A 15,433-nucleotide genomic window follows, 5' to 3' on the forward strand; every position below is an offset into this window, starting at 1 on the left:
TTATACAGCTTCTGAATCATATATTCAGAGCATTAACATGGCCGTCCAGACCAGAACACATGTGCCTTCATGTTGCAGCGAGGAGAGGGATGGAGGGAGAGAACAGATGCGAAGTATCTGCGGAGATGAATAAGTGTGAAATGACAGACTGCTACTCCTCCTTTTATCATCTTCCACCACCTCTTTCTTTCCATCCGTCTTTCCTCATTGCTCTCCATCACCTCAATGCGGTGCTCATGTAGTCACCGCTCACTATCTGCGATCAGCAAGTGTGCGCCCTTAGGCTGTTTGTCTCTCTTGTATTGTGACTCATGTCCACACACACACATTCTCAATTGTGTTAGGCCCTTACACCAACACATGTAAACACAGGCATATACAGTATACACACAGACTCATCCACACCTGTACCTGTAAGTACATTTATAGCAGCGGGGGTACATCTTTATTACAACACAGATCTCTGCTTGACATTCCGCTGCATATTTAAAAAGGACTGGCTGCTGTGATGGATTGATCAATATTGATTTGATGTGTAATCCACTGTGCTCTGCCATCTTGAATTACTGTATCATTGAATTACTGAAACTGTATTTGATCTCTGTTGCATTACCAGGAATATTGTATTGTGGCTTTTTATTAAAGCAGTGGTCAAATTGATTACAGTGCTGTAGGTTAAAGCTGCACTGAGCATGTTAGTATTAAGTGCAACCCAGTGTTAATCTATGCCCTTCTTAGACCTGCATTTATCTTGGATTTTCATCCGGTCTTTAAGTCGTAATTTAATGCCCTTCCTCAAAGGACTGTTTCCGGGTCCAAGAAGGTCCAAGCCTAACAGAATTGTCATTTTACCTCTTTCCTATCCATGAAAAGGTGTCTCACTGAAGAAAAGGAGTGATCGTAAAAGGTTCACAGGTTCGGCCGTTTGTTTTGTTCGACAGAGCGTTTGGACCCAGAAATAGTAATCTGAAAGGGTGTTACAACAGATTTGAAGACCAGATTGAATAGGTTTTGCCGGTGAGTCAGGCATTCTCTGTACAGTGAGTCCTCACTGTTGTTTAGGAACAAGTTTTTATTTCAGTCTCAGGTTGTGAAATACAGATGTGTTATTTCCTGTATGTGTATAAGATTTCCCACCAGAGCTCCCACTCGACACTAAAGTTTAATTTGGAGAAAGAGGCCAAATCTGCAAATCAGGAGAGGCTGTGCAGTAACATTAGAGATCTCCAGTGTCTTCGCAACACTCCTACTGTGGCAGCTAGACAAGAGAAGACAGCAAGCAAAGCATAGAAAATATTGTTTTGGTGTGGAAGTATGTCACTTCGGAAATGTCAGAGTAAAGAAATAATAGTTTGGGGTTAATTGTTTGGAAATGTATGTGTATTTATTATAATGATACCATTGCCTTGATAAAATGAAACATTAGATTAACCCTTTATCATCTTTAAATATATTTCACTTTTGAGCAGATTTATGTGTTTTCAGTTTCATCTCTACTTTCTGCCACATGGAGCTGTCTTGGTGGCAATATGAGCCCACAAAGTATTTTCTTGCTGCTAAGTATTTTTCAGTAGATGATGAGCCCTATGGATATTACACTGAGCTACATTTAAACCTTAACATAATTTTGACCAAGCAAACTTTCACACCTGAACTATTTGATCCGTTTCAACTAGACCCTGGAGCATTTTATTGGATAGTCCAATTTAACTTATAACTGTCAAATCCATAACTTATTATGACTGTGTGTAACAAGGACAACACATCATAATCTCTATCTCATCAGGGGCCTGCCTTCTCCTTCACTCGTTGTCTTTTCAGCTGCTCATATTATTTGCACTCTTCTAAACTTTTAGAAAGACCAAAGCGAAAACAGGAAACCCAAGGCCGCGTACATTAGATGTCACTAGGTTTTCTGGCCAATATACCAGCAACCGTTTCTACCAAAACATTAATATTTTGCTGATAAAATGCAGTCTAAACACTTTTGCAAAGTCTACTGCACTACAGGTGTGAACTTGCTTTAATTTATAGTTTATTTAAAATGTCAGCTCAGCCTCAACAAAACTGGCAAATTTTCTTTTTTTTAATCAGGTTATGATCAACATTTTGGCATGTGTCCCTCCGCTGTGGCTGCTATATGGTCCATAACCTCGTATCAGCGTTTAGTGTCTTTAGATGGGTGTTACGTTAGGCAGCTTTGAGTTAAATGTATTCATTTTGATGTCCTGTGGACAAGAATGTAAAAATAGACAGAACTCCCTCCGTCCCTCTGGTTGACAGAAGTCATTTTGATGACTCAGTCCTGTCATTTGTTATTGGCCTTCAATCTCGTGATAGCCTTCCCTCTTTTTGTCTTTTCATCTCACTCTTCCTTGTGTTTTTAAAAGAGCGTGTTTGAATTATTCTCACTATTTTGGCATTCGGCCCTCACCGTCTCTCACTTTCATCGCGCTCTGTCCTTTCTGGTGGATCGCTTCAACTTTTTGCCTTTGTGCTTCTCCACGCATGGATCCACATCGTCTAGTCTCCCTCCCACTTGTCCGCCCCCTCCTGTGTCTCCACCTGTGCAGCCTACATAGAAGATATGATGCTACTGCAGTTTTACCACTCGTGTGTGTGTGTGTGTGTGTGTGTGTGTGTTTGTACACAACTCACTTTGAGAACATATCTCACACTTCTAATCATCCTCAACATTTCTTTTTACGAGTTGCTGTGCTGAATATTTCCCCAGTCTCACCGTTATTATGTATCATTAATGACATTGTAAGGAATAGTGCCAACATTAACATAAAAAAACAAGTGTGTAACACTTCAGGGCAAAACTGTCCTTGATGCCCTGATTTGGATGTGTGAAGGTTTTCTAGTGTTCAGCCAATGAGGGGGGCATCCTGAGCAGGTCCCGCTGGTGCTATCCTGCTTCCCTGGAACAGGGGGGGCTGGTATAGGGGTAGAGGTAGGAGGGTGATTGAGAACCTTAGCATGTATGTGTGTGTGTTTTCATGATACAGTGGGGGAGAGCACTGCAGCAATCTGAGAAAGTAGGTCAGACACAGACTAGCGAGAAACATAACGGAGGAGAAAGGAGGTAGGGAGAAGAGATGGAGAGGAAAAAGGCGGGAGAGATTGGAAGTGTGGGGGCAGAAGGTTATGAGAAGATAGAAAACCAGACAACCTGGAACAAACCTGAAAATCCAAATGGTAAAACTATATAAGAATATCTTTGGAAAAGCATAGCACAACAAATAGATATCAATATGAGAACTTCAAACTAGAGATTGGACATTGACTTTCCTGGACGGTCACTTCTTTGGCTAAACGCTCGTCAGCTAGTCTCCTCAATAAATACAGTGGCTCAGAGTCTTCTGCTTTGTCTGTATTTGACATGAAGGCACTTAGAAGTAATATGTGTAGGCTCTCATCCAATTTCCAAATCGCAGAAAAACTGTGAGAGACAGGCGAGATATTTAAAAAAAAAAAAGAACCCTAACTGGTTCCGACCATTTGCTTAGTTATAAGTCTTCCTCGTATGAAGGTGTTGATATTACATAAGTGCATAATGTCGAAAAATACACAGCGACACGCACTATACACTGAAGGCACTCAGGCTTCCTATATATATGGACTCCACTCAAGTATGAATTACCTTTCTCTTTTGCTCTTCAGGCCATGTCTGTTTTATTATTTATTTGATAAAGCACAAAGTATACTGCATCTATAAATACACTGCAGGGCTTGTAGGAACGGACCGCGCAGGGGGGTTCAGTAGCCACGCATACGCTGGTGTGTTATCACGCTACTGTCATTGATTCAGTGGCAGCAGTTTGGGCTACAGTAGAATAATAAGCTTGGGTACATATAGAAAGTTGCAGATCAAACAGAAGTTTAATGCTAAGAAAATTGCCTCTGTGCGATGCAAAGGCAAGCAAACCTGAAAAATAAACCCACTATAGATACAACAGCTTGTTTTCTTTTCATGATTTATTGCTTTTGGTCCAGGAAATTTACCCTGAGGACAAAGTTTTGGGAGTAAACAAGCAAATGTGGAGCTGTAAGACATTATAGTATAGAAAGGATGCCACTTGTAGAAAAAAGTACTAATATAGTTCTCTGAAGGTGTGAGGGGGGTAAGAGGCAAATGGCAATAAAAACAGAGATTATTTATTTCCCTTTTCAGTTACAATAACAATAATGATTCAGTCGAGGCACCTCAGGCTTTACAATTACAAAAACGTATATATCTGAAATTACTCCCAAACAAACATTGATTGTAACTCAGATTCATCCAATCTTGCAAAACAAGGAGGTGGGTGGACATTTTGTATATATACAGGTATAGATCCTTAATTTTTTGGATCAACAGAGATTTAGAAAAACACTGGAAAATGTTGAAAAACCTAGGGAGTTGCGAACAACGGCAAAAATAAAACTGAAAATCTTTCAATCTTATTTTATTTCAAGTCAATTTTGAACAGAGAACTCAAATATTTTAAATGTTTAATCGGTAATGCTACGCTGCAGCTTACTCAGACCAAGACCAGATCAAGTGGAGGGTCAGGATTGGTAACTGCATGTGGAAAAGATATCCGTGTTGTAAACATTGTAGTTTTCTAAACATTCAGAATAACTTGCATAGGTCAACTGCTTGTTTGCAGGGTCTGACATCATACTGGAAATCTGTAAACAAATGTATCTTTGCTAAAAAACTGCAGTTGTCTTTGACTGTTGCACCAAACTCATGTTTTGACTCAACACAGAACACACACTCATGGCATGCACTTTTCTATCAGTTATTTATTGTTCATATCCTGACAAGTTTTTTATCCCTTGTCCTCCCTCCGTCCTCTCATGCGTTGTATCAAGTTAGTTGTATCATTCTATTCATTTATCAACCCCATTTGACCTTTTTCTGTTTTGGATTCCCGATTACATTAATGCACTGTGATTTTTTCTCCTTTTTATGCACTTTTTCTCTCTAAAAGGAATCCTTCACCCCCAAAAATGATCATTTGTGTATGAACTTGTGTTTTTTCAAAATGCCTCCACGGTGAACGAAGACTCCAAACATTGAAGTAATAGTGTAACACGGGATGTGTGATTGATATACAAATGATGATCTTGATGGGGAAGTGTTCCTTTTAGAGGTCCTCCCTCGGGCAATTGAGACATAAAGTGCTTTAACTAACCAAAAGCATGTGACCTGTTTATCTAAATTTGTTTAAAAAAATGTTTTAATCCATAGGTAAGGTGTTAAATCCATACTTGAGTTCGGATAAAATATAGGGTCTGATAATAATGAAATAAGATGAAATACCAGTACTATTAATAATTGGATAAACTTATAATCATTGTTATTCATTTCCTGATGGCACATGATATGACAGGATACTGACAGCATGTCTATTTTTATGGCTTCATCGTTCATCACAATCATTTTAGACTGTCAGATATAATTTGGTCAGGCCTAATGAGTCTGATTATCCTTGGACTTTTGATCACAATGGGTACATTTGTGCCAAAGTCCTTCAAGGGGCAGGTTCACTTGCCCTCTGGCCCGTTATAAAACAGGTCTGTTTATTTTTGTAAATCAACTTTACACAACAGATTTGGGTGGGAATAAAAAATCAATTTCAGAATGGGCCCAACATTTCAAGACCTACTGTAAATGTGGAGGACTATTAGCGAGTGAGAAGAAGTGAGTAGTAGTATTCTTTAAATAGCATAATATTTGGCACTTGCGCATGTAGGCGGGTTTCCGATGCCTTTTTTTCTCTGCTGTTGTCTTGAGAAAGTTTTCTTTATGCTTCTTCTTGCTCAATTTTCTTGATTTGCAACTGACTATTTCTCCTTCCCTTGCTTCCTTTTTTCTGTTTGCTGCTTTCTTTCTTTCTTTCTTTCTTCCAGTATGTGGCATTTGGCTCCCTGTTCTTCATCCTCATCTCCATCTCCACTTTCTGCATGGAGACGCATGAGGCCTTCAACACCATCCTCAACAAGACAGAGAACGTCACGGTGGGCAACACGACCCGCGAGGAGATTGTATACGAGGTGGTGACTGACAGCTGGTTGACATACGTGGAGGGCGTGTGTGTCATTTGGTTCACCATTGAGGTCCTGCTGAGAGTCACCTTCTGCCCGGACAAGCTTGAGTTCTTCAAAAGCAGTCTCAACATCATTGACTTCGTCGCCATCCTGCCCTTCTATCTGGAGGTGGGCCTGAGCGGTCTGTCCTCCAAAGCTGCCAAGGATGTCCTGGGGTTCCTCCGTGTTGTCCGGTTCGTCCGTATCCTCAGAATCTTCAAACTGACCCGCCACTTTGTGGGTCTCCGTGTCCTGGGCCACACCCTGCGTGCCAGCACCAATGAATTCCTCCTGCTTATCATCTTCTTAGCTCTTGGTGTCCTCATCTTTGCCACTATGATCTACTATGCTGAACGCATAGGCGCAGACCCGGATGACCCAACAGCCAGTGCCCACACCAACTTTAAGAACATTCCCATTGGATTTTGGTGGGCCGTTGTGACCATGACCACGCTGGGCTATGGAGATATGTACCCGGAGACGTGGTCAGGGATGCTGGTGGGTGCTCTATGTGCCTTGGCCGGTGTGCTGACCATCGCCATGCCTGTACCTGTAATTGTCAACAACTTTGGCATGTACTACTCTCTGGCCATGGCCAAACAAAAGCTGCCCAAAAAGAAGAACAAACATATCCCCCGAGCACCACAACCAGGGTCCCCCAACTACTGCAAGCCGGACGCCCTGGCTATGGCTACCGCATCACCACAAAGGCTCTTGGGAAATGTCCTAGGTGGAGTGATGGGATCTGGAGGCTTGGGGGGTGACTGCCCTCTCGCCCAAGAAGAAATTATAGAGATTAACAGAGGTGAGAGATTTTTTTACATTTTAAGTTATATTTTACGATCAAACCTGACTAGCATTCTTCAGGGAGGGTATGACAGACTACTAATGGCAGTTTTAGGCATGCACAGTGATGATTTTAGAGGTCCAGTGGAGGATTAGAGTACCAAAGAAAGAAGCGGGAGCACTATGAAGAAGTGATGCATGGTTGATTCTGGATCCACCCCGGAGAAATCAGTGGCCCATCAGAACTCATGTGTAATTTATGATCAACTGGTAGGTCCACATTTGCCTTAAGGCACCCATCTGTCAGCAAAGAACAAACACTACGGAAGGAAAATGAACTCAATTATCTATTAAAACAGCTTAATGCATCTCGATTTGGGCTGACTGCACATATTCCTCTCTGGCATTAGCAGTACAATCAGGAGGAGAGGTAATTAGGCTCTTTGTTTGCTCTTTAAATGCTGCAGCATCAGGCGTCAGTCACATGCAACAATAATGCACCTTTAATGCATTAGTTTTCCGCCTTAGTCATCAGTGAGCCAGAAAATATTGGTTTCATCAGTGCTTTTACCACATCTCGTCTGCTTGGCTTCCCTCCAGACTAAAAATGTTTCCTGTAGGATGTGTCAGGAGGTTTTTTAAGCAGCAAGTTGTATTAGTCAAAGTTTTGACACCTGGCTCCAAGTCTGCTCTGCAGTATCATCACCATATGATGGTAACATATTTTTTCATAGTGTTTCAGTACATTTGTGGGTGGCGCTACAGCTGTCGTTACGCTGGACATGTTTGGCGGTGTATCAGTGTTCAGGCCCACTGTGTCATGACTGGTCTCTTGATTTATTGTTTTGTCTTTAAAATTGATAAAACAATGGCAAGTTACAAAAGCCTCAACTGAATAAGACAACATTTGATCTGATTTACAGCAAAGAAAACCCCCATAAAAATAGAAACAAACAAGCAAATGTGTATATTTAGGATGCTGTCATCAGCAAAGCTTTGATAGTTTCCCTAATAACTTACCTAAAAACATCATTACTGACGTTTCTTTTTCTAGCACTGGATTATAAATATACTCTAATATTAGCATTTTTGACTAATAAAACACACAAGACACTCTTCTCTAAATTTCCTGTCAATGTTTTTCCTCCACCTTCCCTTTAGATTCCAAGCAGAACGGGGATGCAGCATCAGCCGCCCTGGCTAACGAGGACTGTCCCACCATCGACCAGGTGCTGAGCCCAGACGAAAGGAGCCCTATTGGGCGAGGGCCTACCAGGGAACGCTACCAGCAGGACCGCGCCTGCTTCCTGCTCAACACCAGGGAATTCCGTGCCACAGATGGGAATGTGCGGAAAGGTACGTTTCACACCAGGGGGACGGATACAAAAACATGCACATCTTATGTAAGCAGATCCACACAGCAAGATGCCAGGCACAACATACTGTATATATTATATACGTCCAGTGTGCAACCGACGCAAATTAGTACACTCAGTGTACTATATGTATATGAGATTAGAGCTGAACATTTAGGAAAAGTGGGTTGGATGGAAGAGCACACACAAAGCCTCAGCTATAGATAGAAGGCTCCAGTCACAGCTAGCATCAACACATACGCACATATTACATTTGTACAGGATGCAGTTACAATACATGCATATACACTTAGCTCTTCTGCTCTGCTTCTACTGTTTCCACCTCTTCACATTCATGTTGTCTGTGTTTCCACCACCGCTTGATATCATATGTTATTTTCTTCTGTCAGACAATTTACTTTTTTTCCTCTACTTCTCTCCTTTTTCTTTTTATCTTCTCCTCAGTCACGTCTTACATCTTTCCATGGTGTCTGTGAATTCTGGTTCTGTGTCCTATAATGTCACATTTCATTCACGCTCATAAACGAACTCAATCTTTCTCTGTCTTCTAGACTCAGACAGTTGACCATGCATTAATTTATTTCTCGTCACTTCTGTTTCTCCCTCTCTGTCTCTTTCTCTCCTGCCTCACCCCCCCCCCCCTCCGACCCCCAACCCCACTCCCTCCCCTTCTGTGATGACTTTCCCTCCCTAACCTGCCACACGTTTTCCCTTCCTGACCCTTCTCCTCTCCCCTATCTTTAAACCCATGCCCTCATTTACCCCCTTCCTTTCCTTTGTGCTACACCCCCACCTCCCCTCTTTTTTTTTGCTTTTTACCCCATATGCATAACCTTCGTGCTAATAAAAAACCTGACACCTTTATTCATTTAATACTGCAATCCAACCACCACCGCTGCCGCCAACCTGCACCTAAACACTCCCTCACACTCCCTCCAAACTTTCAACACCCCCTGTTGACAACAAACTAGAGGCAGCAGCCCTGGCACCCAGCCCAGACTCCCCTCTGACTGAGGATTGGTATAAGATGGAAGGGTCTCTGTTACAGCAGGACCTCAATGCAAACTCCACCTCCTCCTGGATCAATCCGTAGACCAGAGGTAACACTAAAAAACATGTAAAGGAGCCTGTAGCCTAGTCAAGTTTTGACTGAATACATACATAAATTTTGATCTGGCTCTCCAATCACATAGCATGTTTTGCAGGTGCACAAACTACACTCCACAGGTACAGCACTCACTTGAACACAGACATAGCAGCACACGCTCCATATGACTTCAGATCACAGAAACACCACCATTTCCACAGTGTTGTGAGTCTACGTGTTTGAAGTGTCACCTGTGAAAGTCTCCTCTGTGACCGAAAGTGTGAAAAAAACATGTGTTGTCAGGTTTTTGCATTACATTAAGAGATTGATGGAAACAGTTGAGATAAGAGATACGGTTTGGGTGGCATTTGAGGGCTAATCATCTGATTTGTGAGGTATTTCATCCAAGTTAACCTTAGCCCTAATGTCCTACCTGCACATTCCTACTCGCCATCTCAATAATCAATGTATGAGATGTAAAAAAAAAAGAAAGAAAAGAAAGCGAGATTGCTCTGGGATATACACCCACGAGAAGTGTGCACAAAAATGTTTGTATGTGTGCGTGAGAGCCTAAAACTTGCAAACGGTCATGAGTGCAAGAGCACGTCCATGTGGGACGTGCACGTGTGCAAATACATCCAGCAGCTCAAGTGAAAATAACTCAGTTCTTGTGTCCTGTGTCAATAACTAATAAAACATAACACTGAAGAAGATTGAACAAAGGGAACAGCGGGTCACGTTGTTGTCTGATGTGCCTTTGTGTTGTTGTTGTCTCTCTCTTCAGGTTGTGTCATATCACGCGTGTGTATGTGGGCTTTTTCATTCTTACATGTTATACACTGGGTCTCTGTCCTCTCAATGCCGTCTGAGTGTTGTGTTTGTGTTGTCGTGTGTGGCTTAATTTTTTATTTTTTTCCCCTTCTACTGTGTTTATTGGTGTTACTCCCTACCCCAAGGACCGCCACCTTGGCAAACAAAAGCACTCACTGCAATTGAGAAAGGTTTTGCCTTGAAAAATACACTTTGTTTTACATTTTTACAGATATATGTACATGTACTCATGCAGTTTAAACTTGCACAACCTTCAGACACTTCCTTCTACGCTATAATACATATCAGGCTAAAAGATGTGCATACTTACATGTATATATGCTGTTTTTATATGAAATGAATTGGTCTTGGTAGCTTTACAGAGTTGTGACTCGGAGTGCAGTGTTGTACGACAATCACCTTTCCAAGGTCTAAGGTCACTGGGGTCAGTGGAGTCATCGAGGTCAAGGGATAGTACCTCTTGAAACCTGCCACGCTGAAAACAAGCAAACATTTTACATGTTCTTATGTATCTAACTTCAGCTTTGTAAACAAAGCAAGGTATCATAATACTTCTTACTTCTTAAAATACTTTGTTGTGAGCGTGTAATGGATCTGAAATACTATTCCCTAGACCACGTATGTGTGCTTTTAGTGCCTAGTGTAGTTCAAAGTTCAGGACCTTTTTGTATTTGTAGCGCGGAGATCTGGATAGAAATCAAAAGAATTCTGAGCTGCACTCGGTAACTGAAACACTCACTGACCAGACAGACAGACAAAACGATATGACAGTTTGATTGAAAAGTGGCTACATGCTGTCTAAGGTAAGCAAGCCCTCGAGCTGTCCGAGCCCTTCACTTACAAGTCCCTGACATTGCTTCAGTTTCAATGGTTCTTATGTATAAACTGCAATTTAAGTGCTACAAAAATCCCTCTTTAAATCAAATCAGGAGTCCATTGAAGAAAAATGAAGTCTGAAGGCTGAAGTCATTAGGACGAAGCTTCAGATTTTAGGCTTCTTACACGGAAGCTTTTCTGATTCCTGAAGTTGTACGCTGTTATTCATACATTTAGGTTGGGGATCTAAAATGGAGCTTTAATCTGCTGTATAATATTTAATGGGTTAAGCTGTGTGCACTGGAGAACTAGATTGTACTTGGTGCTTACATTAAATACCAGAGAAATTTGACCCGTTTTCTTGCCTTCTCTGGAACCCGATTCTCTAGCTTTTGATGTAGTGATGTGTATACAGCCATGATAGGAATATAACCATAGAAAGAGAGTAGAACCTACATTGAATTGTTTGCTGTGGTCGTTTGACTAGTTAAAGAGAAAATGATGATTTGAGATCTTTGTTTTGGACTCACAGAATTTGACGTCCAGCAATCCTCAATTCCTCTTTTGCAGCAAGGCATCGGACATACGTAGTTCACAAAAGAAGCCTCTTCATGCTTTGTACTATACTGCTCATTTGTTGCATTTCGTCCTTATTTCTGCATGTATCCTGAAAGCTTGTGGATAGGTACTGATACCGACCAAATGTCGCAGTACCACCAGAAATCTTGGGGGCAGTGTCGGGCATCCTAGACAAAAAAGTGCCGTAAATAGCAGGAACTATCAAGCTTTCAAACTTTACTGGAGTAACTTTTGAATCTGAGCGACACCCTCTACAGGATGTTATGCTCAAAGTCTATTCTAATTTAAAGGACGCATGAAAGCATGAGGGCAGTGACGATTAGAACGTTGATAACCAACGTCTTTATTAACGCACAAAACGGGAGCATAAATGAGCCTTTACACAAAAGTTTATGTGGAAGCTACAGGGGCCACAGTTCTTTGCAGTGGCAACTCTACACATGAAAATGGCCTCCACTCTGACTTTTGAACACGAATTTCCAGTCTACTCTCATTATATTTCTATGCATATAACCTACCTCTTGCTGTGTGCTTGTGCAACTATATCTTTGGCTACATTTAGAAAACTGGCTGTTCAAACTCAAACAATGATTAACAATCTGTTGTTAAGGGGAGACAAAGTAAATATCAAGAAACAAAGCAAAAGCCCATTGTGTTCATGTTAGTTAACGTCCCTGTTCTCAAACGTTCTCCTTATTTTTAAAGAGGGATTCGCTGAAGAATGTCCTATACTCATTATTGTGTGCTTCAGTTGTGTTTTCATAGATACACGCATAAGATGTCTTTGCCAACTTCTTTTTTTAGCAGCTTTTTCAGTTTCTTCTCTTTGATTGTTGGCCATTTGACTTCCTACCCACCCAATGTAATATGCATGTCTCACTAAGGTCAAACGGTCAATCACCCCTGTGATTGCCCACTTCCAATCACTCCTCTAGACCTTCTTCAAGGATCTCCTTTGTTTCTGTCTATCTTTCTCTGTCTCTTTCCCTCTCCACACTCTCTCCTCTCAGTTCCTCACTGTATGTGTACAGGTTGTCTTTTTCTTTTATTTCTTAGGTTTTTATGCTTATTTATGTCCCGTGTTTCTAATATGGTGTGTACCACTTTCTTTGAGTGTTTTTGTGGAGTATTATGTGGTGATTTTGTAGAACTTTGAGTTGTTTTGTGAATGCTTTATCTTTTAAATGTCATAGGATTAAGTTATATTTATTTTTGAATTTATATATGTTGCTGTTGTGGTTATGGTCTTTTTTTTTTTCTTAATGTCATTGAGTTTTGTACAACTGTGTTTTGTTGTTTGATGTTTTGACTTCCCCTATGTTCTTCCTGCGTTTTACCATCACCTACTATCTGTCTTCTCTGAATTGGAATGATAAAGGGAATTGCCAAGAAGACAGTGCAAATTAACATGATAACGACATAAATCCCACTGGTTCAGGACGTTTCCAAGGTCTTATTTGAAAAGCTGATTTTTCATTACGAAATTCAACAAAAACCCATACTATAATTTTTTTTTAAAGGGATTTTTGAGCCAAAATAGGGATTGTATGATTTAGTCAACAACTCCCACCACTTGAAAACTAACAATGTCTGCATCGCATTTTAATACAATGTTGAGTTTTAACAAATACCAACACAAAAAAAACAAAAACTGTTATAAAACAGCTGTTCTATTAAGCAAGGCGCATTCGCTCTCCATCCACATTTCATCCCAGCCTTATTTTCCGAATCGTTTTCTATTCAGAATTATGAAACCGATGAGAAAGATTCTTGGTGGAATTATTTTTTAGAATAGTCGCTTAATGGCCACCACAACATATCTGTTGTTTCCACCTGTGTGCCTGTGTCAGTTTCTGCTGTAGACAATCATTATGTTGAGTGGCTAAATATGACAGACTACAACTAAATACAATATACTAACTCTACATTTCCTGTATGTCATTGTATGTAAAACTTGTCCTACATTGTCTTACATGTTCTAACGTGGGTAATACCACTGTGCTTCTTACAATGTTGCCTCATCACAACAATCTGCAAATATTCTTGTGTGTCTTTATGACCTACACACAGCTAACAAGAGGATGCAGAATACACTTGCATGCCATCTTGTTTCCCCAAAAGACATCCCAGGTACTGTATGGACACATTGTGGTTTCAGTAATGGCCATGAAAAGATCAATACATCTAATAATGGGAAACAGGAGATAACAGCATCTTTAACATGCAATTGATCCTATGTTAAGAATGATACAGTATGGGGCTGTGCCAAGAATAGCTTTTGAACAGTCAGCAAATCCTGTGCCCTCCACAACAAGCACACAAAATGATAGCACATATGTTATTACGTAAGAGAGGCAGTCATGTAGCTCTCTTCTGCACGCATACAAGCATGATTAAGTTAACTGTTTCAGACCAATCTGTTTCATTTAGCGTGATCATTTCCTTGAAAACAGTCTGGTCAGAATATTTGCAGTTTTTTTCATCTTTGTGTGTTCCCTCTCCATTACCTGCACCTTCTGTGATTAACACCCATTCTTCATCCTATCCCCAGGCCGCCACTGCACTGCAAGTGTAACTAAGTCTGACTGTAGGTACGTACTTCCTCGGTAGTGTTAATTAACTGTGACTTTGTCATCACTGAAGACGATGACAGCCAGTCTCACTGTTTTCTGACGGATGATCCCAGAGCACAGAACCCCTGTCGATGTTGTAAATACAGTACTTAGCACAGTGAGGAGGAAGCTAGCAGACTGTGACAGACTGCAGTGGCTGAGACGTTATTAACTTTATCAGCATTTTTATGGTAATTTCTGAAAATGTTCCTTGTTTTGAATTTGAAGCAATACTCGGCTACATCAGCAAAAGCAAACTAATTAAGTTTTGATCAGCTTTGTCATCAGAACCACATCACTGCCCCATTTACATTATTCTTCATCAGTTTCACCTTCATCTATTCAACAAATGGAAACTTATCCTTATTACATTCATGTCTACAGAGCCCCTAAGGGGACATGGGAGAAAATGATTGTTGAAAAAAAAAAAGATAAATATTTTGTGTTCTCTTGCTATTTTGAGCAGTATTAGTGGTTAAAAAGCCGCCCCACTGTAAATGTAGTTTAAAAGACATCTTAAAAATAGATTCTTTAAAAACTCCCAGGTGCTTATGCCTTGTGGGGATCAACTTAGGCCAATACACTTGTGCAAACTCTGATTACTATTAACATTTAAATGAATATACAAGTAAATGCTACTAATTAGTTGTCAATTTTTCATATCCTATATATATATATTTTTTTTTAAATTGCTTATTTTAACAGCAACTGCAATTACTATTTAGAATATTTACTGAATGCATACAATAGATTCAATGCTTATTGAAGGAATCATGCAGACCATTATTAGTATCAAAAGCAGTTTTTGATTTGATAAAAACCTTAAGAATTATAACTTTAACTAGCTATTCAGTTAGATAAGGAGAATGATTTATCAGACAATGATAACAAGATTTACAATAGCCACTTTAAGAGATTTTCGCCTGCATTTACAAGCAAGCATCACTGCGGTTCTGCCTTAAAAACAGGTTGGTTCATTCTGTCCCTCCTGTTGTTGCCCCTCAACTCTGATTGATGCAACTTGACAGTTTGTCTCAATACATTTGGGTGGCGTGAACAAAATACTTTTGGAACTAAACTTGAGATTGAAGCAGTACCGCACATTGGCCAGACAGCTCCTCAGACGTCTTTGTAGGACACGCAGCCTAAGAAACCCAGTGAAAATGCTTCATCAATATTTTACTGAGTTGCCATTTGACTAATGTGCCTGAGCTAGTCAGAATAAAAAAATAACTTTTATTTATGGTTGGCTCATATGATGCGTA

At 40.4% G+C, this 15,433-nt stretch overlaps 1 protein-coding gene across 1 annotated transcript in view; it reads left to right on the forward strand.

The window, feature by feature from the left end:
- LOC310960836 (voltage-gated potassium channel KCNC1-like) overlaps nucleotides 1-15,433 on the forward strand; it is a 52,191-nt gene that overhangs the window by 22,801 nt on the left and 13,957 nt on the right. Inside the window, 3 exon segments of the mRNA XM_083932661.1 lie at nucleotides 5,905-6,886; nucleotides 8,029-8,223; nucleotides 9,215-9,343. Coding sequence (XP_083788787.1) covers nucleotides 5,905-6,886; nucleotides 8,029-8,223; nucleotides 9,215-9,336 — 1,299 coding nt within the window. The 3' untranslated portion in view covers nucleotides 9,337-9,343.

Source organism: Echiichthys vipera (genome assembly GCF_963691815.1).
Source record: "Echiichthys vipera genome assembly, chromosome: 18".
NCBI classification, from domain to species: Eukaryota; Metazoa; Chordata; class Actinopteri; order Perciformes; family Trachinidae; genus Echiichthys; species Echiichthys vipera.